General features: G+C 36.8%; 1 protein-coding gene and 1 pseudogene across 1 annotated transcript; both read left to right on the plus strand.

Moving 5' to 3' along the window:
• Nucleotides 1-734: 734 nt before the first annotated feature.
• On the plus strand, nt 735-25,348 carry LOC115021830 (lysosomal-associated transmembrane protein 4B-like). Its single transcript, XM_029452541.1, has 8 exons — nt 735-871; nt 7,746-8,537; nt 9,523-9,634; nt 12,498-12,571; nt 18,405-18,527; nt 18,736-18,834; nt 20,612-20,707; nt 24,118-25,348. The coding sequence occupies exons 2-8, from the start codon at nt 8,442-8,444 to the stop codon at nt 24,196-24,198; spliced, it is 681 nt and encodes a 226-aa protein (XP_029308401.1). The 5' UTR covers nt 735-871; nt 7,746-8,441; the 3' UTR covers nt 24,199-25,348.
• Nucleotides 748-2,349, plus strand: LOC115021829 (tubulin alpha-8 chain-like; annotated as a pseudogene).
• Nucleotides 25,349-25,431: the final 83 nt, after the last annotated feature.

Below are 25,431 nucleotides of genomic sequence, written 5' to 3' on the forward strand. Positions count from 1 at the left end.
AATATTAAGTGACATTAATATTTCCCAGTGTCTCATACAGAGAAGGCAATAAAAGCAGATGAAATCAGGTAGCACCAGCATTGTCCTGTAATCGCTCACCCAGTAACATTTGATAGTTATTGATAGTGTTAGTCTGAATGAATGAATCGGACATGTTATACCATAGTACATTCAGAAGTTACAAACCCTTGAAAATATCTGACATTAAAGCATCCAGAGGCTGATAAAAACTTTCTATCAGTTCATAAGGGGGCTTGCATTGGTATTAGAATGATTCCTGTTCATGTATTTAAAAACAATACCTGTTTAATCTTAAACGAACGAAGTGTATGCTTATATCCCCCAAGAGCGTTTAAAAGTAGCTTGAAACAGAGCCAGAGGCCCCACGCTCACTACACATGTTGCATTATGCTGTGGGGATTATATATTTATGTTATTGTTAACTTTGTGAGCATAGAAAAAACAAAAACTCCCATGACTAAACTACACGTGCGGCAGCCAGGGAAATGATGTCATCATAACTTTGTAGTTGTAATCTGCTGTCTAAAAACGTTTACAGCGCGCCCCCACCCTGCAATTGAATCTAGCCATAGCTCTATAGCTGTCCTCAACATGTGCTGAGTAATCTAAGAGACTAGTTATTATGAACCACAGACTGTGAACTAGCTAAATGTTACAAATTGCCTTGATTTTGGTGTCAAACTCTTGATTTATTCTGATTGAACCTGTGTCCTCAGACACCTACTGGCAGCTGGTCCATCCTGAGCTGATGATCACTGACAACGAGGATGCTGCCAACAACTAAGCCCGTGGACGCTACACCGTCGGCAAAGGGATCATCAACCTGGTGGTGGACAGGATCCGCAAGCTGGTGAGTCACTTCACAGCAGGAGGAGTTCTTTACTAAAGAAGCCAGGAGCCTGTGATTAATTATTATTCGTATTAATTAATGTATCACTGCTGATGGAGCATCTGTCTGAAGACTGCTGCAAGAAGTCCAAGCTGGAGTTTTTCATCTTCCCAGCTCCCCAAGTGTCCACAGCCGTACAACGCCATGCTGTTACCACCCACGCATCCGTAGAGCACTCCAACTGTGCCTTCATGATGGATAACGAGGGCGTCTACAATATCTTTCGCCGGAAACTGGATATTGAGCGTCCGACCTACACCAACCTGAACAGGCTGATGAGTCAGATTGTGTCCTCCATGGGACGTTCACGCTTCCATTTGTTTTGAAGGAGCCCTTAATGTTGATCTTACGGGGTTCCAGATGAACTTTGTGCCATATACCTGTATCCACTTCCCTCTGGTCACCTATTCCCCTCTCATCTCTGCTGACCATGAGCAATTAACAGTGGTGCAATGTAACCCACGCCATAGCAAATACATGGCCTGCTGCATTTTGTACCGTGGTGATGTGGTGGCCAAAGACAATGCCACCATCCAGTTTATGGACTGGTGCCCCACTGGTTTCAAGGCTGACATCAACTACCAGCTGAAGTTACTGGAGGAGACTTGGCAAAGGGTTTGTGTGCGCACTCAGCCCTGCGCTCACAAGTTCACTCTGATGTACACTAAGCGTGCTTTTTCCACTGGTATGTAGGTGAAGGTATGAAGGAGGGAGAGTTCTCTGAAGCCAGAGAGGACATGGCAGCTCTGAAGGAGGATTACAAGGAAGTTGAACTTTAGTCTGTTAGGGTTGGGGATGAACATGGTGAGGATTATTAGAACATAGAGCCACTAGTTAAACTGAACAGATGTTTCACCTCTTTGGTCGATACTGTAGATCAAATGCATTTCAATGTTAGTGCTGTAAAATGGCAGTTTGGGAGGAGAGGGGACTTCAGGGACTTAAAAGCACTAGTGAAGCTTGAGATATATATTTTTTGTCAGTACAATATTTGTTAAGAGTCAAAGTCCTGGCTCTGTTCTAAGTAAAGTCCCTGCGGCATGAGAAGCTGTGCATCTGTTTATTCTCCGTTTCAACATCTTTTTTGTTTTACTTTTCTTTTGGGTGATGAGTCTGTTTAGTCCTTCGTGGTGGCCATGGGGATCAATCCCATAACTATCATAACCTGAATGTTTATTCCTGTTCAGTCACCAGATGGAGACATTTTTTACTTTTTTGGTTATAGTCATTGGTTACATTTGATTGCCAATCGCTCTCATAACAAAAATGAATACCTTTGTCAAATTTATACTGGGAAAAAAGATGATCTTGGCAATAAAAAGATTCTTGGTATTACTTTGGCCTGACTGTAAACAAAACTTGGCTTTCATAATATCTTTTACGGTTTAGAAGTTGCAATGATATGACAAAGCCACCCTGTTCCAGGTCAGCTATGAATGTGAACCTAAGCTGCTGCAACTCATTTTCATTACTTTAATCTTTTGGTTATTTTCTTGATTAATTGTTTGGTCAGTGAATTGTCAGAAAAAAGTAAAAGAAAAATGCCCAGAACTTACCACAGCCAAGTTGACATTCAAGCTGCTTGTTTTGCCCGACTAACTGTTCTTAAGCCAAACATATCTAGTTACTATCATATAGCACAAAGAAAAGAAGAACATCTTCACATTTGATAGGCTGGAATAAGCACATTTCTGTCTTTAGTCCTTAAAAAGAACTCCAAATTGTATGTCGATGTACTAATCAATTAATCGATTCCGCTCTAAGGTGGACTCTAAAGCAACTGAGAAGCCTTCAGTAAGAAGAAAGCCTTCACTTCAGTTGATTAAATAACAAAGCTTTCAGGGAAAACCACAAGAAAATAAAGAGACAACCATCCCCACTCAAAGATTTACAACTGGAAAGCATTGGAAGTCTGCTTTTGTCTTTCATTTTTAATACGACTGGTATTTGTAAGATGTCTGTAAAGAGCATTGTTGACATTGCACAGGACCACCTCTCTGGGAACCATCACCTTATCGTGGTGGAGAGGTTTGTGCATCCCTATGAACCTGAGAGCTGTGTTGTCTGGAGCCTTGTGCTCCTGGTAGGGTCTCCCAAGGGAAATTGGTCTCAGTCGAGGGGCCAGACTAAGAATGGTTCAAAACGACCTCATGAAAAAAAGGGAAAGAGAAGGAGAGACCCTGCCCGGAGGAAGCCCTCCTCTGGAGCCAAGCCCAGAGGGAGGGCCCGACAGCGAGCGTCTGGTGGCCGGGTTTGCCACGGAGCCCGGTCGGGCACAGCCCAAAGAAGCTACGTGGTGCCTCCCATCTATCCATCCTGTGGGCCCACCACTCACAGGAAGAACCGCTGGGGTCGGGTGCACTGTCACATGGGTGGCAGTGATGGTTAGGGACCTCGATGGACTAGACCCGGGCAGCAGAGGCAGGCTCTGGGGACGTGGAACGTCACCTCTCTGTGGGGGAAGGAGCCAGAACTAGTGCGGGAGGTGGAGCGCTACAAGTTGGATCTGGAGGGGCTTACCTCCACGCACAGTCTTGGCTCTGGAACCGTACTCCTGGATAGGGGTTGGACTCTATTCTTCTCCGGAGTTGCCCAAGGTGTGAGGCGTTGGGCGGGTGTGGGGATACTCACAAGCTCCCGGCTGAGCGCCGCTACGTTGGAGTTCACCCCGGTGGACGAGAGGGTCGCCTCCCTACGCCTTCGGGTTATGGGGGGGTAAAACTCTGACTGTTGTTTGTGCCTATGCCCCAAACAGCAGTTCGGAGTATCCAGCCTTCTTGGAGAACCTGAATGGAGCCCTGCAGGGGGCTCCAGTAGGGGACTCTGTAGTCTTGCTGGGAGACTTTAACGATGGAGACACCTGGAGAGGCGTGATTGGGAGGAACGGCCTCCCTGATCTAAACCCAAACGGTCGTTTGTTGTTGGACTTCTGTGCTAGTCATGGAATAGCCATAACACACACCATGTTCGAACATAAGGATGCTCACAAGTGTACATGGTACCAGAACACCCTAGGCCAAAGGTCAATGATCGATTTTGTGATCGTATCATCTGATCTGAGGCCGCATGTTTTGGACACTCGGGTGAAGAGAGGGGTGGAGCTGTCAACTGATCACCATCTGGTTGTGAGTTGGATCAAGGGGTGGGGGAAGACTCTGGACAGACCTGGTAAGCCCAAACGGGTAGTGCGGGTAAACTGGGAACGTCTGGGAGATCTTCAACTCACACCTCCGGTGGAGCTTTTCAGACATCCCTGTGGAGGTTGGGGACATTGAACCTGAGTGGGCTATGTTCAAAACCTCTATTGCTGAAGCTCCGGTGAGGAGCTGTGGTCTCAAGGTCTTAGGTGCCTCAAGGGGCGGTAACCCTCGAACACCGTGGTGGACCCTGGTGGTCAGGGAAGCTGTTCGATTGAAGAAGGAGTCCTTCCGGGTTATGTTATACGGGAGGACTCTGGAAACAGTTGCAGGGTACCGATGGACTCGAAGGGCGAGGCCGTGGCAGAGGCAAAGCAGCGGGTGTGGGAGAAGTTTGGAAAAGTTATGGAGAAGGACTTTTGGTCGGCACCAAGGTGCTTCTGGAAAACTGTCCGGAACCTCAGCGGGGAACCATCCAAGTTGTGTACAGCATGGGTTGGACCCTGCTGACTTCGACTGAGAAGGTTATCGGGCAGTGGAAGGAGCACTTTGAGGAACTCCTGAATCTCCAACTAACACGCCCTCTGTGGTAGAGGCAGAGCTGGAAGCTGATGGGGGATCATCGTCAATTTCCCTGTTGGAAGTCACTGAGGTAGTCAAACAACTCCACAGTGGTAAAGCCGCAGGGGTTGACGAGATCTGTTCAGAAATGCTGAAGGCTTTGGGTGTTGAGGGGCTGTCTTGGTTGACACACCTCGTCAACATTGCGTGGAATTCTGGGCCAGTGCCCAGGGGGTGGCAGACCGGGGTGGTGGTTCCCCTATTCAAAAAGGGGGACCAGAGAGTGTGTGCCAACTACAGGGGTATCACACTTCTCAGCCTCCCCGGTAAAGTCTACTCCAAGGTGCTGGAAAGGAGGGTTCGGCCGATAGTCGAACCTTGAAGAGGAACAATGCGGATTCCGTCCTGGTCGTGGAACAACGGACCAACTCGTCACTCTCGCAAGGATCCTGGACAGGGCCTGGGAGTACGCCCAACCAGTCTACATGTGTTTTGTGGATCTGGAGAAGGCGTGTGACCGGGTCCTCGGGGTGATACTGTGGGAGGTGCTGCGGGAGTATGGGGTGAGGGGGTCACTTCTGAGGGCCATCCAATCCCTGTACGCCCAAAGCAAGAGTTGTGACTCGTTCCCAGTGAATGTTGGCCTCCGCCAGGGCTGCGCTTTATCACCAATCCTGTTTGTGATTTTCATGGACAGGATATCGAGGCGTAGTCGTTGTGGAGAGGGGTTGCAGTTTGGTGGCCTGGGGATCTCACCGCTGTTCTTTATAGATGATGTAGTCCTGATGGCGTCATCGGTCTGTGACCTTCAGCAGTCACTGGATCGTTTCTCAGCCGAGTGTGAAGCAGTTGGGATAAGGTTCAGCACCTCAAAATCTGAGGCCATGGCTCTCAGCAGGAAACCGGTGGATTGCCTACTCTGGGTTGGGAATGAGCCCTTACCTCAAGTGAAGGAGTTCAAGTACCTTGGGGTCTTGTTCGCGAGTGAGGGCACGATGGAGCGAGAGATTGGCCAGAGAATCGGAGCAGTGGGGGCGGTATTGCATTCGCTTTATCGCACTGTTGGGACGAAAAGAGAGCTGAGCCAGAAGGCAAAGCTCTCGATCTTCCGGGCGATCTTCGTTCCTACCCTCACATATGGTCATGAAGGCTGGGTCCTGACCGAAAGAACGAGATCATGGGTACAAGCGGCCAAAATGGGTTTTCTCAGACGGGTGGCTGGCGTCTGCCTTAGAGATAGGATGAGAAACTCAGACATCCGTGAGAGACTCGGAGTGGAGCCGCTGCTCCTTTGCGGAGCCAGTTGAGGTGGTTCGGGCATCTAGTAAGAATGCCACCTGGCCGTCTCCTTAGGAGGTGTTCCAGGCACGTCCAGCTGGAAAGAGACCCCGGGGAAGACCCAGGACTCGGTGGAGAGATTATATCTCCTCACTGGCCTGGGAACGCCTCGGGATCCCCCAGTTGGAGCTGGCGGATGTGGCCCGGAGAAGGGAAGTTTGGGGTTCCTTACTGGAGCTGCTGCGCCCACGACCCGACCCCGGATAAGCGGTAGATGATGGATGGATGGATGGATGGATGGATGGCTGGCACACAACCACATTTATGAAGCTCTGGACTCACAAAAGATTCAATGAGGAAGGAAAATTCAGGCAAGTTGACAGAAATTTGAGAAATCTTTGTATGACAATAAACATCATGCATTACATGTCAAGCTTTGCAGAATATATACATTACACAGTGTTTTAATTATTTTATGGAGTAAAATTAATTCTGTAAATATGAATGATAACAGAAGCTCTGGCATGTATGTCAGTGCTGAATAAGCAAAATGCAATGCTAAATATTATAAAATGTGTAAATGTTGTATGAACCACAGAGGGCAGTCAATGTTTGAAGTGACTCTTTTGCTGCAATAAGATGATCATGAGGCAGGACCCTACCTGAATGAATTCAGGATTTACATAGAAACTATTATAACTGACCTTTGAATATGAAGAAATGGGGAATTGTTAACAACGGGTCTCCATGTACATATAGTCTGCAGAAGCAGACTAGTATACATATTAGTCTTGCCAAGCCATTTGTCTCTTTGCATTATTTTGTTATTTTGTCAAGTTGCTGACTAACAAAATAATGCAAAGAGGCAAATAGCACGGCAAACAATTGAAATTCCCCTACAGAGTAAAATAATAAATCAAATTCAAAGGAAATTCAAAGAGGAACATAAATAGAGTGTTTAGTTGCTTTTGAATCAGATGAGCTCAATACATTTATGTAGTGTTTCAAATTATTTTAAATACAATACACAGCCAGCCTGAAACCCTGTTGAAGATGATGACAGTTTTTGTTTTGTTGTTTTGCCAAGCCTGTTGGACAAAGTAAATCTGTCTGAATTCACGTGCAGGTTCTCCAATGTGAGGATTTGCTGCTTTTTTCTGTTTTATAGCTTATCACTGTAAAAAGAATATATTTGGCTTTTGGACCAATCTCACTAAACAAGCAATTTGAAGACGTTACCTGGGGTCTGAGAAATTTTGATGGGCAATTTATCTATTTCTGGACATGGAGTCCAAACAATTAATCGATTAATTGAGAAGATGATTGGCAGATTAATTGATAATGGAAAATAGTCGTCAGCAGCCCTAATGTGATGCTGTTCAATATCTAATTTAAAGTAACTATTAATGGTATATCTTCCAATTTATACATTTTATTTAGATTATAATTAATAGAGTGGGGGGTCATTTGCCTAAAACAGGGGTCGGCAACCCGCGGCTCCGGAGCCGCATGCGGCTCTTTCATCCCTCTGATGCGGCTCCCTGTGGCTTTTGAAAATAATTAATGAGTATTTAATTAAAATGTATTTTATTTTAGTTTGTTCGTTTTTAAAATGTAATTCTCAATTTGAAGATTATGGTGATCTTGTAACATCTAAATAAAACGTGTTAAAAAATGTTATGTCGCTGTTACGCTGTTACTATGCGTCACATCAGGTGACGGCATACAGCCCTGATGTGCAGACGCTGTGCGCTGAGGTTCAGGAGCAGAAATCACATTAACCAAGTATGATAAATATTTTAATTGCCTATTATTTTGCTCATATTTTTTTCATTGTTCAGTATCCTTTTATTTTTCAGGTTGACAGCTGACTGCACGCGCCAGTAAAAGGATGACGGCACACAGAGAGAGGACGGCATTTTTAGTTTGCTGACGGTGGATAATTTAAGTTCAGCGTTTTTTTTTCATAAATACAAGAAGGACTCAAATAGACATTGAGTATTTTACTTGAAAGTAACCTTCAACCCAACGTCAACGTCTTTTTTTCGGAGCTCAAAATGTTTTGTTGCATGCAGAAATGTAATTTTGTTTTCTCTGCAGTCGTTCATTGATTTCATAAATGCAACACATTATAGTTTGTTTATACATAGCATAAAGGCAAAAAAAACGTTATATGCAGTGTTATTTCATTTTAAATGTCAAAAGGGTTTTGTGGCTCCCAGTGTTTTCTTTACTGTGGGAAACGGGTCCAAATGGCTCTTTGAGTGGTAAAGGTTGCCGACCCCTGGCCTAAAACAAAGAAATGTCAACGCAGATTAATTAACGGGGTTTTATTTTGAAACCGGAAGTCATACTTTACCTTGACGCTCGCCGCTGCGTTCCGTTAAGCTGCTCACGGTGATAAGTAACAGACAGGTCAGAGGCAGTCGGATCCTGCTCGTCAATAGAGGACTGACGTGCAGCAGACGTTGAGAGGACAGCGCGATCTCTTTCTTTTATAAACACCGACATCGTTTCTTAATGCTCGCGCAGTTGTGAGCAGACAAGCAGACAAGATGATGATCTCGCCGTGGGACCGCTGGTTCTCAACAAGCTGCTGCCTGTGCTGCCATGTCCGCACAGGAACCATCATCCTGGGGGTCTGGTACATGGTGAGCACCGCCTATCGCCTGTCACTCACTGCCTCCATGTAGGCATCCAGAAACAGACCATCAGGGAAAGCATGACCTCATCAGAAAGCATTCATGCTGTGTGCAGGATTTTATGATTATTTTGGGTTTTAGAGTGTTTTCCCCTATTTTTAAAATCCAAATTCTTACTTACAGAAAATGATTCAATTATTCTCTTCTTTAAAAACAACAACTAATCCCAGCGAACTTTAAAGTATATTATTTTGTTATACTGCAAATAACCAAGGTAAACTTGACTTGAAGCATATAGAGGATGGTTCTTTATATAAAAATGGACTGAGTTAGTGGTGGGTTTTTGTTCCTCTTAATCATTGATAATATACAGGATTATACTTAAGATCAGCAACCTTTCCTGTTAGAAATATATCATAATGTGGCGTTTTTCAAATTATTTTGCTAAATCAAATCACGAAAATTCATTTTTTGTGCTATTAAATTCTCAATATGGTATATCTTCCTCTGTTTAACTGAATGTATAGGAGAGGGTTTGCTAAACCAAACACCACATGTGGAAACATCCTGTGGAAACTCTCCGCTCCCTATGAATAAATTAGAACTTGGCCTCTTCAGGTAGCAGGTTTTGTGTCAGGCCTATTGACGGCAGAGTATTTTCCATTTCATTCACCTAATCAATGGGGATGTATGAGTCATCTGCATAATGAGCTGCACCGACCAGACCAATGCAAAGGCTTATGTATGTGCCTGGGCTCAGAGCTGTTGTAGTAGATACATTATTTAACATAGCTACACTATCTCCAGGAAGTCTAATTTGCTAAATTTGGGTTTTCTAGAGTCAGTTCTAGGACTTCCTTTTGTTACTTTGCAGCTCATGAAAATGTGGAAATCTTTACATGTCAGAACACGTTCAGTATCTTTTCCTTTTGCATTTCCCACTGTCCGTCCATATTGTTGTCTTTTCTCTACCAATATGTCCTCTGTCCCTAAGCTCATCAATGCCGTGGTGTTACTCATCCTGCTCACAGCACTCAGTGATCCTGAGCAGTACCACCTGACCAGCGCTGAGTTGGCTAATGACCTGGATGTCATGGATGATGCCAGTAAGTAGCCCAGAAGGCCAGTCAGTACTTTACAGTAAATAACACATGTGTTGTCTAACAATACCACTATCAGCTGAAGAGTTCTTTTTGTATTAACATTTTTTATTACATATAATCTGAGGTAAACAGCTTGTTTTCATTCTGTAAGAAACCTCCCCTGGCCTCTACAGTGTTCCTGTTCTACCTGAAACTAAATCTGCTACAATTGACTATGACAGATGACTTAATCTCTGCTTGCGGCGGGACACCCCCAATAGGGTTGTCGACTGACTAATAGAATGATTTATTGTGTTATTAGACGGACCTCACACATTTGTGTAGACGACGGTCAGCACTTCTTTTTAAATCAAACACCCAAAGCCATAGACATGCAAGCCTAATGTCCATCTGTGCAGAGCATTTGAAAAGCCTTCTTACCACGCCAGGTGTACACTGGAACAGTCTGACAGCACATGCTGCTGGGAGCCTCTGATTGGGATGACTGCATTGTCCCAGTTCCAAGGGATTAGGGTGTCCCGTGAGCCAGTACTGCAAGCTGGGTCAGCCGCTGCCACCCCTGCATTAAGAACACACTCTGAAAATGACTTCTGTGCATAGGAACAGGAACATTTTAGTATCGCTCAGTTATTTTAGCACTGTTGAATGTTCACAGACAACAAGCTGTAGTGACAGTTGTTTTGTGTTTTTTTTACTTTTAACCTTCTGCCATAATTCCGCTGAATAATAAATCTGATAGTCAAATAAGACTGATTCTTTTTTTATATCCTATATTATATTTACATGTTGCTATATTAATACAGACAACATTATGTATCATTATTTAATCCCAGAATATATTGTTTATCTTCGTAACTTTGTCTTTAATCGCTCTTGTATAGTTCATTTTTGTAAAGTTTTCACTCTTAAACTAGTCATCTTTTACTTCTTTATTTATCTGTACTTATTTCTGACTGCGCTGCTCCAACAACTGAATGTTCCCTCATATTATCTTATCTTTAGATGCCGTGTGTTTGATGCTATGCTTTTGTTGACAGAGGCACTAGTCATTATTTTTGGGACATTAGTTCAAACATTCAATTCAATACAGCATCAAAGCCTGCAGCCAGTTAGGCCTCACATCTTCAAAACAGGACATAAAGCTGTGAGTTGGACAACAAATAAGCCCATCAGGCAATAAACAGAGCTCTGCTATTCTATTGTATCATATTACTCTGCTGTTGTGTTGTGATGAACACTAAAGAGGACAAATTATTGGATTTCTCGTACCACGTCACACTAATTAAACCTTTTTTTTTAATAAATAGCTTGACATTTTGGGAAATATGCGTTAGGTAGATGGGAAGATTACTGAAGACCTGGTGATCCATTTTCTAAGTCTGATCTAGATCGTCTTCTCTCCTGTGTTTATGACTTAAGAACAGGTGAACAAGTGTTGTTGCCAGGAGAACGTTTATGAGTTCCTTAAAAAAAATCTAATCTTTGAAACGGGTGGTAAAAACTGTTCTGCCAGGATAATTTTCTAAGTTTCCTTTTTTCCATCTGTGAAAACAGTTGAAAAATAAGTTTTGGCAGATTTTGTGTGTTTGTTGTTGTAAAACTCATTTCGGCCACAAGAGGCTAAAGTGCGCCACATGTTCTAAAACATTAATGTTTTCTTCCAGGTGAGTTTGAATTAGTCCATGCACTCTAAACACAAGGTGCATATATTATATATAAGTATTTATAACCTTGTGTGGATGGAATGAGTATTACAACAGCAAACATTAAGAAGACGGATCCTAACAAAAACAATTCACCAGCCAAAACCTTTTTTCCCAAAATGTATTAATTTCTGGAAAAAACTTTTTTTACCTGTTCTTAAGTCATAAACACAGGAGAGAAAACTATTTAAATCAGACTTGAAATAGATGACAGATAAGTTTTTCTCACTTGCTTCTCAGGGCGTCCGTAGGTGATACCATTGTGCTATCTGTGTTACAGAGCCAAGCTAGCTGTTTGCCCCTCTTGCACGCTTTCCACTAAACTAGGCTAATCTCTCGCTGCTCTCACACTGTTGTTTTGCGGCTGCAGCTGACTGCGGTTTTCAGTGAAATACAACATAGTGAAGCATTTAGCAGCTGAAGAGCCAGATATTTCCCTCAGGAGTTGGTGGAAATCAAAAACAGAGTTAAAGGAGAGGAAATATTGGACTTACATTCACCAAGTGGCCACATAGCTTCAAATGAATGTTAATGTTGCGTATCTGCTGGTAAATAAGTTTGTCATGTCAACTTAAAAGATGATAACTCTTCATTTCAGTGTTTTCACAGCTTGTTCCCACTGCCCAATCATTGCAGGTTTAAAACTATCTCAGCTTTTTAAATGATTTATTGAGGCCTGCCACAGATTCTTTTTGCCCATTTGACTCTCAGCTAAATTAGACTCTAAGAAATAAGTTTTATATTGCATTTTCTGTACACTTTCAAGAAAATATGATTCCTCCTCTGACTCAGAGCTAAAACGTATTCATTGTCAGTTTATAATTGATGCACATGGCCTTTTAATGGGTCACAGGACAGAGAAATGTTGAATTTAATTCCCTATTTTTCCCAGAAGTGCCACATTTCTGTGTTTTGGTTTTGCCCGGCGCTCTCCTTATGTAACAGAATGATTAGTTATGTGGAGTTGATATGAGGGGAGGCTGACATGGAGCGAATGACAGAGTAGAGGTTAAGTCCTTGTCTGGTCAACAGATGCAGCTTGTCATTTATCTTCCGTGCAGATTTCGTTTTTTCAGCTGAACATGATGTTGTAAACATTTTGATTTGGATTTGAATGTGCCTCAACCAAAGTGACCTTTTAACTCCACCTCTCTCTGCTTCAGACATGTGCATCGCTTCTGCCATCTCTCTGCTGATGATACTTATATGTGGGATGGCAACATACGGTGCATACAAGGTAACACTTCCTATGACGCTCATGTCTATAATGCATTATGACCATACTTACAAATTCCTGAGGTGTAGGTAGATATAATACATATATACGTCGTACAAGCATTATAAGCCGATCTAAGTGGTCATTGTGTTAGAGTGACCAGCAATTATGAAGTATTATGATACTTGACCTGATAAGTCATTATGAAATGATTTATAATGTGTTTATAACTATAAATATCCAGTGCTATAAGCAGATTGTAGCGCATTATAAGTATGTTTATAATGATTATAAAAGTATGTTTATAATGCATTATAAAAGTATGTTTATAATGCATTATAAAAGTATGTTTATAATGCATTATAAAAGTATGTTTATAATGCATTATAAAAGTATGTTTATAATGCATTAAAAGTATGTTTAGAATGCATTAAAAGTATGTTTATAATGCATTACAAGTATGTTTATAATGCATTACAAGTATGTTTATAATGCATTATAAAAGTATGTTTATAATGCATTATAAAAGTATGTTTATAATGCATTATAAGTATGTTTAGAATGCATTAAAAGTATGTTTAGAATGCATTAAAAGTATGTTTAGAATGCATTAAAAGTATGTTTATAATGCATTACAAGTATGTTTATAATGCATTACAAGTATGTTTATAATGCATTACAAGTATGTTTATAATGCATTATAAGTATGTTTATAATGCATTATAAAAGTATGTTTATAATGCATTACAAGTATGTTTATAATTCATTATATAAGTATGTTTATAATGCATTATAAAAGTATATTTATAATGCATTATAAAAGTATATTTATAATGCATTATAAAAGTATATTTATAATGCATTATAAGTATGTTTATAATGCATTACAAGTATGTTTATAATGCATTATAAACATACTTATAATGCATTACAAGTATGTTTATAATGCATTACAAGTATGTTTATAATGCATTACAAGTATGTTTATAATGCATTACAATATGTTTATAATGCATTACAAGTATGTTTATAATGCATTAAAAGTCTGTTTATAATGCATTACAAGTATGTTTATAATGCATTAAAAGTCTGTTTATAATGCATTACAAGTATGTTTATAATGCATTACAAGTATGTTTATAATGCATTACAAGTATGTTTATAATGCATTAAAAGTCTGTTTATAATGCATTACAAGTATGTTTATAATGCATTACAAGTATGTTTATAATGCATTAAAAGTCTGTTTATAATGCATTATAAAAGTATGTTTATAATGCATTATAAAAGTATGTTTATAATGCATTACAAGTATGTTTATAATGCATTATACAAGTATGTTTATAATGCATTATAAAAGTATGTTTATAATGCATTAAAAGTATGTTTATAATGCATTATAAGTATGTTTATAATGCATAATAAGTATGTTTATAATGCATAATAAGTATGTTTATAATGCATTAAAAGTATGTTTATAATGCATTAAAAGTATGTTTATAATGCATTATAAAAGTATGTTTATAATGCATTATAAAAGTATGTTTATAATGCATTATAAAAGTATGTTTATAATGCATTAAAAGTATGTTTATAATGCATTATAAAAGTATGTTTATAATGCATTATAAAAGTATGTTTATAATGCATTACAAGTATGTTTATAATGCATTACAAGTATGTTTATAATGCATTAAAAGTCTGTTTATAATGCATTATAAAAGTATGTTTATAATGCATTACAAGTATGTTTATAATGCATTCTAAGTATGTTTATAATGCATTCTAAGTATGTTTATAATGCATTATAAGTATGTTTATAATGCATTATAAGTATGTTTATAATGCATTACAAGTATGTTTATAATGCATTATAAAAGTATATTTATAATGCATTATAAAAGTATGTTTATAATGCATTATAAAAGTATGTTTATAATGCATTATAAAAGTATGTTTATAATGCATTAAAAGTATGTTTAGAATGCATTAAAAGTATGTTTATAATGCATTACAAGTATGTTTATAATGCATTACAAGTATGTTTATAATGCATTATAAAAGTATGTTTATAATGCATTATAAGTATGTTTAGAATGCATTAAAAGTATGTTTAGAATGCATTAAAAGTATGTTTAGAATGCATTAAAAGTATGTTTATAATGCATTACAAGTATGTTATAATGCATTACAAGTATGTTTATAATGCATTATAAGTATGTTTATAATGCATTATAAAAGTATGTTTATAATGCATTACAAGTATGTTTATAATTCATTATATAAGTATGTTTATAATGCATTATAAAAGTATATTTATAATGCATTATAAAAGTATATTTATAATGCATTATAAAAGTATATTTATAATGCATTATAAGTATGTTTATAATGCATTACAAGTATGTTTATAATGCATTATAAACATACTTATAATGCATTACAAGTATGTTTATAATGCATTACAAGTATGTTTATAATGCATTACAAGTATGTTTATAATGCATTACAAGTATGTTTATAATGCATTACAAGTATGTTTATAATGCATTAAAAGTCTGTTTATAATGCATTACAAGTATGTTTATAATGCATTACAAGTATGTTTATAATGCATTACAAGTATGTTTATAATGCATTAAAAGTCTGTTTATAATGCATTACAAGTATGTTATAATGCATTAAAAGTCTGTTTATAATGCATTACAAGTATGTTTATAATGCATTACAAGTATGTTTATAATGCATTACAAGTATGTTTATAATGCATTAAAAGTCTGTTTATAATGCATTACAAGTATGTTTATAATGCATTACAAGTATGTTTATAATGCATTAAAAGTCTGTTTATAATGCATTATAAAAGTATGTTTATAATGCATTATAAAAGTATGTTTATAATGCATTACAAGTATGTTTATAATGCATTATACAAGTATGTTTATAATGCATTATAAAAGTATGTTTATAATGCATTAAAGTATGTTTATAATGCATTATAGTATGTTTATAATGCATAATAAGTATGTTTATAATGCATAATAAGTATGTTTATAATGCATTAAAAGTATGTTTATAATGCATTAAAAGTATGTTTATAATGCATTATAAAAGTATGTTTATAATGCATTATAAAAGTATGTTTATAATGCATTATAAAAGTATGTTTATAATGCATTATAAAGTATGTTTATAATGCATTAAAAGTATGTTTATAATGCATTAAAAGTATGTTTATAATGCATTATAAAAGTATGTTTATAATGCATTATAAAAGTATGTTTATAATGCATTACAAGTATGTTTATAATGCATTACAAGTATGTTTATAATGCATTAAAAGTCTGTTTATAATGCATTATAAAGTATGTTATAATGCATTACAAGTATGTTTATAATGCATTCTAAGTATGTTTATAATGCATTCTAAGTATGTTTATGATGCATTATAAGTATGTTTATGATGCATTATAAGTATGTTTATGATGCATTATAAGTATGTTTATGATGCATTATAAGTATGTTTATAATGCATTATAAGTATGTTTATAATGCATTATAAGTATGTTTATAATGCATTACAAGTATGTTTATAATGCATTATAAAAGTATGTTTATAACGCATTACAAGTATGTTTATAACGCATTATAAAAGTATGTTTATGATGCATTATAAGTATGTTTATGAAGCATTATAAGTATGTTTATGAAGCATTATAAGTATGTTTATGAAGCATTATAAGTATGTTTATGATGTATTATAAGTATGTTTATGAAGCATTATAAGTATGTTTATGATGCATTATAAGTATGTTTATGAAGCATTATAAGTGTGTTTATGAAGCATTATAAAAGTATGTTTATGAAGCATTATAAGTATGTTTATGATGCATTATAAAAGTATGTTTATAATGCATTATAAAAGTATGTTTATAATGCATTACAAGTATGTTTATAATGCATTATAAAAGTATGTTTATAACGCATTACAAGTATGTTTATAACGCATTATAAAAGTATGTTTATAATGCATTATAAAAGTATATTTATAATGCATTATAAAAGTATGTTTATAATGCATTAAAAGTATGTTTATAATGCATTATAAGTATGTTTATAATGCATTATAAGTATGTTTATAATGCATTATAAGTATGTTTATAATGCATTATAAAATTATGTTTATAATGCATTATAAAAGTATGTTTATAATGCATTATAAAAGTATGTTTATAATGCATTATAAAAGTATGTTTATAATGCATTATAAAAGTATGTTTATAATGCATTAAAAGTATGTTTATAATGCATTCTAAGTATGTTTATAATGCATTATAAAAGTATGTTTATAATGCATTAAAAGTATGTTTATAATGCATTAAAAGTATGTTTATAACGCATTATAAAAGTATGTTTATAACGCATTAAAAGTATGTTTATAATGCATTAAAAGTATGTTTATAATGCATTATAAAAGTATGTTTATAATGCATTACAAGTATGTTTATAATGCATTACAAGTATGTTTATAATGCATTAAAAGTCTGTTTATAATGCATTATAAAAGTATGTTTATAATGCATTACAAGTATGTTTATAATGCATTAAAAGTCTGTTTATAATGCATTACAAGTATGTTTATAATGCATTATAAAAGTATGTTTATAATGCATTACAAGTATGTTTATAATGCATTACAAGTATGTTTATAATGCATTACAAGTATGTTTATAATGCATTATAAGTATGTTTATAATGCATTAAAAGTATGTTTATAATGCATTAAAAGTATGTTTATAATGCATTAAAAGTATGTTTATAATGCATTAAAAGTATGTTTATAATGCATTATAAAAGTATGTTTATAATGCATTATAAAAGTATGTTTATAATGCATTATAAAAGTATGTTTATAACGCATTAAAAGTATGTTTATAATGCATTATAAAAGTATGTTTATAATGCATTACAAGTATGTTATAATGCATTACAAGTATGTTTATAATGCATTACAAGTATGTTTATAATGCATTACAAGTATGTTTATAATGCATTACAAGTATGTTTATAATGCATTATAAAAGTATGTTTATAATGCATTACAATTATGTTTATAATGCATTATAAAAGTATGTTTATAATGCATTATAAAAGTATGTTTATAATGCATTATAAAAGTATGTTTATAATGCATTACAAGTATGTTTATAATGCATTATAAAAGTATGTTTATAATGCATTATAAAAGTATGTTTATAATGCATTATAAAAGTATGTTTATAATGCATTATAAAAGTATGTTTATAATGCATTATAAAAGTATGTTTATAATGCATTATAAAAGTATGTTTATAATGCAATAAAGTATGTTTATAATGCATTATATAAGTATGTTTATAATGCATTATATAAGTATGTTTATAATGCATTATATAAGTATGTTTATAATGCATTATAAGTATGTTTATAATGCATTATAAATATGTTTATAATGCATTATAAAAGTATGTTTATAATGCATTATAAAAGTATGTTTATAATGCATTATAAACATACTTATAATAGAATGTTCCTTATTCTCCTGTAGCACGATGCTGCTGATTAAAACTAGTCTAAATGAGCTGTGCTCTTGTGCTCGGTCATATCAGACAAATAGGTTTTCAAACTGTTGAGAAAATATATTAATGTTGCCAGGCTACTGCTGTAAACACTTACACTACATCTACTTTGTCTTTGAAAACATGACAAATCCAAATACCAGTCGTCCTATTTTATTATTTTAAACAAACTGTAATCTCTGATTTATGTCCACAATGTCGAACCTAAATACCTAAAAGACACATCTCTGTTTCAGCTGCGTGCCGCCTGGATCATCCCGTTTTTCTGCTACCAAATATTTGACTTTGCTCTCAACAGCCTGGTCGCTGTCAGCATCGTGGTTTACCCAAACACGATACAGGATTACCTGCAGCAACTGGTGAGAAAAGTGTTTTCCTTCTAAAAGTGAAGTCAGTGAATCTTGACTTCTTTATGGTTCACAAAGGCTTTTGTAAGCATTTGACTTGTCATTTCTTATTTTACATGTCAGTATTGATTGATGTACAGATGTCTCTACTATCTAATGTCTGGTGCTCCTTTCACCTCAAATAAACTCTGTTGCTGATGTTTTTCTGACCCCCGTGCAGCCTGATAACTTCCCCTACAAAGAGGAGATCGCTGCTCTCAGTAATGTGTGCTTGGTCCTCATTGTGCTGCTCTTCATTGGCTCTATTCTCAGCTTCAAGGTAATGTTTTCTTACCTTCATTTACGTATATCCTCCATACATCATTTTTTGATATTTGCAGGCCTGCAGAAAAGATGTATAATGCAACCACAGGCACCTGCTTTCTCTGTAACTTTATGTCCAGATGTGACTGTATGCAGACCCCAAATATCTTTTAAAGGTTTGTATTTTGTTTATTTATTTATTTTTAGGATCCCAGAGGGGTGTTCTTTAAATAATTTTGGGAGGGTTTTGGCAAGAGGCACAACAGACCTTTTTGACTTATTATAGTAAAAAGAAAAAAAAGCAATAATGCCAAGTTACATCTCGGAACATTTGCTCCGAGCTACCACAGAGCTACCTCAGAGCTACCAGCAGGGCTGTAGACTCTCAGTTCATGTGTGGTTTGTATTGTAAAGCTACTAACAACCCAACATATTTGTATTCTGTATAAAACAATGTTAGGTCTTAGATAAGACAAACTTAATTTAATTTAAATAGCAATTATATGTTGGAATGTCATAAATAAGGAATTTTAAGATTGTAATTGAATCTGTGTTTGGATCAGTTGTTGTGTGAAGTCATTTCTGACAATCATCATCATTATCACACTGTCATTTGCAGTGGACTGAGAGCTAAATTGAGTGATCTCTGTTACTGCAAATGGCTCTCTGTAGATTCCGTGGAGGCTGCTAAAATAACCAAGCTGTCAGAGCATTAAAGTGGCTTCTTAATTGGGTTATTAAAGAAGTTAGAGAGCTCAGTCTGGCTTTGGTTTGTGCTAGCGGATGGATTTAGCAGATGGTGTTGTGTTTGGCCGGGGAGTTCCAGTAGCAAGCTTCCCGCTGAGAACCAGATGATTCCTGGATGACAGAGAACAACAGGAACTTGTTTTTGCCATGTTAAAGTGAATTACAGCCCTCAGATAGAACCTGAAAACAGTGTATGGATCCAACAAGTGGCTGAATGGATTATTATCTGTATTATATGTGAGTTATCTCCAGTGTTAGTGAGAGTTTCTTTCAATAACATACTTTTATTACAGCCTACATGATGTGCATGTTGTTAGGGGGCCTGTCTGTCTGTGTGCAGAAAATACTGTGTAGGACAGCAATGAACACTTAGACATATGTATACTGAATGATGGAGGAACAGCTGGTTTCATGAAACTACAACACTGCTTAATAACTTGACGGTTTCACATTTCTCAGTTAAAAGTAAAGTTTTAATGTTTAACACATTTTCCATCTTATGTTTATTATTTCAAAACACAACATACAGCTGAGGCTGAGAGGAATGTCCTTTGTGGGTATTTATCATAGACTGTATAAAATACGTATTTATTCGCAAACCAGTAGAATTGGACAAATTCAAGACTGCCAATCAAACTATTTAGAATGACTAGCAGCCGATCGATCGGAGCACCTTAACAATTACCTGATCAAAATACAGAAAAACATTTCGTCAAAGCCAACATAACATAAAATGAAAGGCAAAACATTAACAACACAAAACATTAACATTTCAGCACCTCTAAATGGATAGACCATCAAAATGCGGCACAACAACTCATTGGGTCGATGGAGCCCCAGATTAAGGAGGAAAGGAAAGTGCCTCTTGTATTTAAGGTCATTGTGCATTTTGTTTCATTAAAATGAACTGGTTAGTTACCAGTTAATGGGTGTTATAGAGGGAGCTCTACAAAAGCAAAATGAACCGAAGTTGACATCCCTATTATTGACGTTATGCAGTTCAAGCTTCTAATGTGTGATGTTGTTCTCTTTCTGTATGATATCAGGCCTACCTGATAGCATGTGTGTGGAACTGCTACAGATATGTGAACAGCCGGGGTACTTCTGAAATCCTGCTGTATGTCACGACCAATGACACCACGGTAAGTCACCTATAATGATCTGTATTATACCATAAGACCCATAGCACCAGGGTGACTTCGTAGTTTAAAATCAAGGTTTAAAAGATAAGGCTGGCAATATCCTGTATCACTATCATGGTCAACAAATCCTGTGAAAAGACCAAATCCAACAGTGTGTTAGTCTCTCAATACTTTGTTGGTTCCTCTGCCTGTCTGTTGCGCTGGCCCCAAGCTTATTGGTTTTAAAGCGGCAGCAGGACGATGTACATGGGAGTGACTCAAATTAAACTTCAATGTCACTCACATGTATGGTACTGAGGGAACATGTCACTGAGTGCGGCTCATTGATGATCAGGACACCAGGCTTCACTTACACAGGCAACACTTCTTAGCAGAATCAAATGTTGTTGGTTTTGGTCTTTGTTGCAATAAGAAAAAAGTAGAATATCTCCAGATTTATCAGAAGATGGAAGAGCAAGTGCTGAGTCTATACTTTCTGTTACATACTACAGACAGATAATACTACACACATTCCTCACGTGCAGTGTACAGCTGAACAAATGCTTTTGTTAGAGTTAACTGTAAAATTAATATTTCCACAACAGATTAAAAATTGTCTGACTAGCAAACCAAATGATTTACAAATCAGTAGATTATTAATGAAATATAGAATTGAAAAGAAATGAGACACAAAACAAAACTCCCGGTGCATGTGTGCAATATTAAACTTTTATGTCTATATTGTCATCTAGAGATCCAACATGAAGCAATATCTGATCTGCATTTGATGCTTTAGTTCACTTCCGAAGGCAACAAAAAATATGTGGGAAAAAAAATTCTATTCATTGTCTGTGTAGGTTTCGTCTGCTCAGGCCAACTTTAACTGCCAACTGTAAAGTCATCATGTTGGGGGAGGAAGGAAGTATAATGATGAGCTGTCGTAGCAGGTAGTTTTACGCAGGCTAGCACGGATGAATGAACAGACTTGGACAGAGAGATGAGGCTCCATGCTGGCAAAGCCATTACAATGGTGGCGGAGGCTCAGTAGTAGAACAGTAAAAGTGAGCTTTGCCTGGGTGTTTCTGGGTCTCCTGTCGGTGTCCTGTTGCTCAAGCCTGGCCCCATGACCGCTGCTACGCTGCTGCCCACATATTATATATTATATATTATATAGATATTATAACCACATTACTTTGACAGCAGGGAGAATAAAGAAGTAGCATGAGCTGTTTTTACGATTGCAAAATGCGTTTTTCTGCACAAACACCGAAGGAGCTGTCAATTGATGTCTCTATTACTGACCTTGCAGTATGTTGGGTTTCACAGGTATTTTGGGAAACCTGTTCTCCTCAGTCTGCAGCTTAAGACTCCTCTGAGTCCACACAATTTAAAACAATCCACCATACCTAACAGCTTCATACACTGTGTGGCTGTAGGTGATGTTTAAGGCTTTTAAGAAACACCTGAGCTGTAAAGAGAGGAACAGGAGGCTGCTCTGTAACTCACTGACCTCATCAGGGAAGAGGACCAGAAAAACATCAGCCTGCCCCTTTATTTCCTAACATTAGACCACTGTTGCTAAGGCAACGTCATTCTTTTGGGGAAGTTAAGCCTCCTGTTTATAGATCAATCTTTAACCATTAACAAAGTGTTACGAATATCTGCTCCATCTATGTAATGTTGTTTTTACAAATCATTTGGTAATCATTGACACATTCTTAATAAATATATATATATATATATAATGTTATAATTTGTGCAACAATAAACTGTTAAAATAACATAAATTATAGCATTACTAATAATTAGTAAAGTTGCATTTCATTGTTTGTTGTTATTATTATTATTATTATTATTATTATTATTATTATTATTATTATTATTATTATTATTATTATATATAATATATATTATTTAAAGTTTAATTAACTGTACCATTTATTAATGATAGTTATTATATAGTTTCAATATCTAGCTAATCTTGGTACAAAGTATCATTTGTGAGGCCGCTCCACATCTACCCGCATTTCCAACTTTCCCAGCATCAGTAAAAGAAGTGAAGGGAGAAGAATAAAGAATAAAGAGGTGTAGTTAGGACATTATTTTGAACAGCTGTATATCCACTCCACTAGATGTTTCTGTTGGATCCTCGCCCTCAGAAGCCAGCTTCTTACCTATCATGTTTTGAGAATGTGTCTAAGTTCTTTCCATCAATTACAGGCCACTGAAGTTCAAGAGGGCAGTGATCCATGTAGGAGGATGTCGTCACTAGTAGACTTATTGTCCATGTCACCATTAAAAGATCACAATGGTTCACCTTCACAAGGAAAGACTGAGTCTGTCTGTGTGTTTAAAAGATGTCAGACACAGGCCAGACACATGGTGTTGTTGTATATGAAAGTCAATGAAGCATTGAGAGAGCCTACATTTTGGTTTGCTATAGTCTCAACAGCAAAACCAGGATGCCGAGTCACACCTAAGATGTTCTGACTACACAGTCGCTTGATCACCTGAGAAAGAGACGAGCAGAGAGGGAGTTTAGATTCACACATTTGATTGAATGAAAGGTTTTCTTGTGAATGTTGTAAAGATGTGAGAACAGGTTTGTCATGGCGAACCGGGGGAAAGTGGTAAGATGAACAAGTTTCTAAATGAGATTTTTCACAAATAAATGTCTGCTTTTTGGAGTGTAACCTTAAGGGAAACATCTTTACTTTCAGCGTGAGGGATGGATAACACAAGATGAGCAGATCTGCCCTCTCTAGTCAGTGTACAGCTTTAAGACTAAATCTGGAATGCCGACATCTGCATTTGTTTTGGCATTGTGTCCTATATCTTATTCATCACCCACAGGATTCAGTGTACTCATTCTCCATGTACTGCATTTGCTTTTTGGTTTGAAACAGTTGTTCACTGCTTGATAGGCACAGTTTAGGATCAAAATATACCTCTGATCATTTTCTTCAGTATCAACGCACAAAACATGGGAGATTGGTCATTATTTTCTCAATTAATTGATACATCTTTGGTCTATGAAATGTCTGAAAAATTAGGAAATATTCCAATTCCGATTTCTCATAGTCCAAGCTCATATTTAGTCCCAAACCCCAAAAGATTCAGTTTACTATCATAGACAAAAAAATAAATAATAATATTCCAAACCCAAATCTCCAAATGTATGTCATGTGCTTTGTGTCACCAGATTATCTGTGAATGAAATGTGGCGTACAAACGGTTTAATTCTTCTGTTTGAAATTGCACCAAAGCTGGTGTAATATTCAGCAACTTAAACAGGCACAGACATTGACAGAATTATCATCATTTTGCAATAGTTGGACATTATTTTTTAATTGTACTTTTTAATTGTCAGGTGACAAAACAACTCATACTAAACAAAATGTGTTTTCCTCTTCTTTCCTCTTTTTGTCCAGGTGCTGCTCCCTCCGTATGATGACAGCATCAGCATCCCACCCAAGCAGGCTCCTCCACCCTACCCCACCGCTACAGCATGAAAACATTCCCATCATCCTGCCGACTGGACCCTGATGTTAATAAAACCCCAACAAGATTGATGCACCACACTGCCTCTCCAGTGAACAGTATATTCATTGATATATTGTAGCTACATAAACATCACAGTACACTCATGCATGCACTGACACATTCAAAATCATCTCACACACATGCACACACCTCTACCACCACCGTGACCTCTCATCCCTTCCTGTTATTTATTAATGACCCAGTATTCTTACTGTAACTCGTCCATGCGTCCTCTCTGTTTCTGTAATTCCAGACATGATGTGCGTCGTAATGCATTTGAACCTGGGTGCAATAAGGCACTAGAAAGCTCGATAGATTCTATATATTTGTATTATTTATTCACACTCTGCGTGTACCTGTGACAGTATTTATGTGTCCTACCTTTGATAGTCATGTCTAACTTAAGAACAAATGCAAAAATGATGATCTTATTGTCCACAGTAAGGAGTGTTTCCTGTTTGTCTCGTCTCTGCTCGTGATCAGGGTTGGATTGCCTTTATTTGTAACTTTCTCTCTGATGGGGTGCCCTTTATAGGTCCATGTGTGAAGTGTCACCTTGACTGGAAGTTTTCCCAAAGAAAAGCATCTGCCTGTATTCTGACATGATCAAAGAGCAACCTAGTGTATATTGAACATATCACCTTTTTTGACGTTGTACAACTACAAACAGAATTGTCTTGTGTTAACCGGGAGTGTTGAGTTGTGCTTCATAACTTTTAAATGTAATTGTGTGTTTCTACTGATTGACGAGAAATGTCTTGGGCTGCTATTTAACTATTTTGACAGCACAGAAGTAGCACTGATCTGGAATTAGTTTGCTCTTTGAAGTCACTATGAATGAGTTGCTCGAGGGACCCTGGTGAAATGTCTTTAGATCCGGCCTCTATGTCCAGGAGCTCAATAAATATGGACGCTGGTTGTGTTTTTTCAATTAAACCAATGGGAGCTTCTTGTCTGTGTAAACACTCAAGTCTGCTCCACCAGATGCAGTTATTGGCAAGCTGCTTCCTGGACTCAATATGTCCTGCAAGGACACAAATGTCAAACCTGAGGGCTGCTGTTGTATGAAAAACAAAAATGTGACATTTATTTGTCTATTAAAATCTAATTTCACGGACAGATATTTGTGTTTTATTTTGAATGTGAGGTAAACTAACTTACCCAAAAGTTATTTTGTACAATGTTTGTGATTGTTTCTGCTG

Source organism: Cottoperca gobio, chromosome 16 (genome assembly GCF_900634415.1).
Source record: "Cottoperca gobio chromosome 16, fCotGob3.1, whole genome shotgun sequence".
Lineage (NCBI taxonomy): Eukaryota > Metazoa > Chordata > Actinopteri > Perciformes > Bovichtidae > Cottoperca > Cottoperca gobio.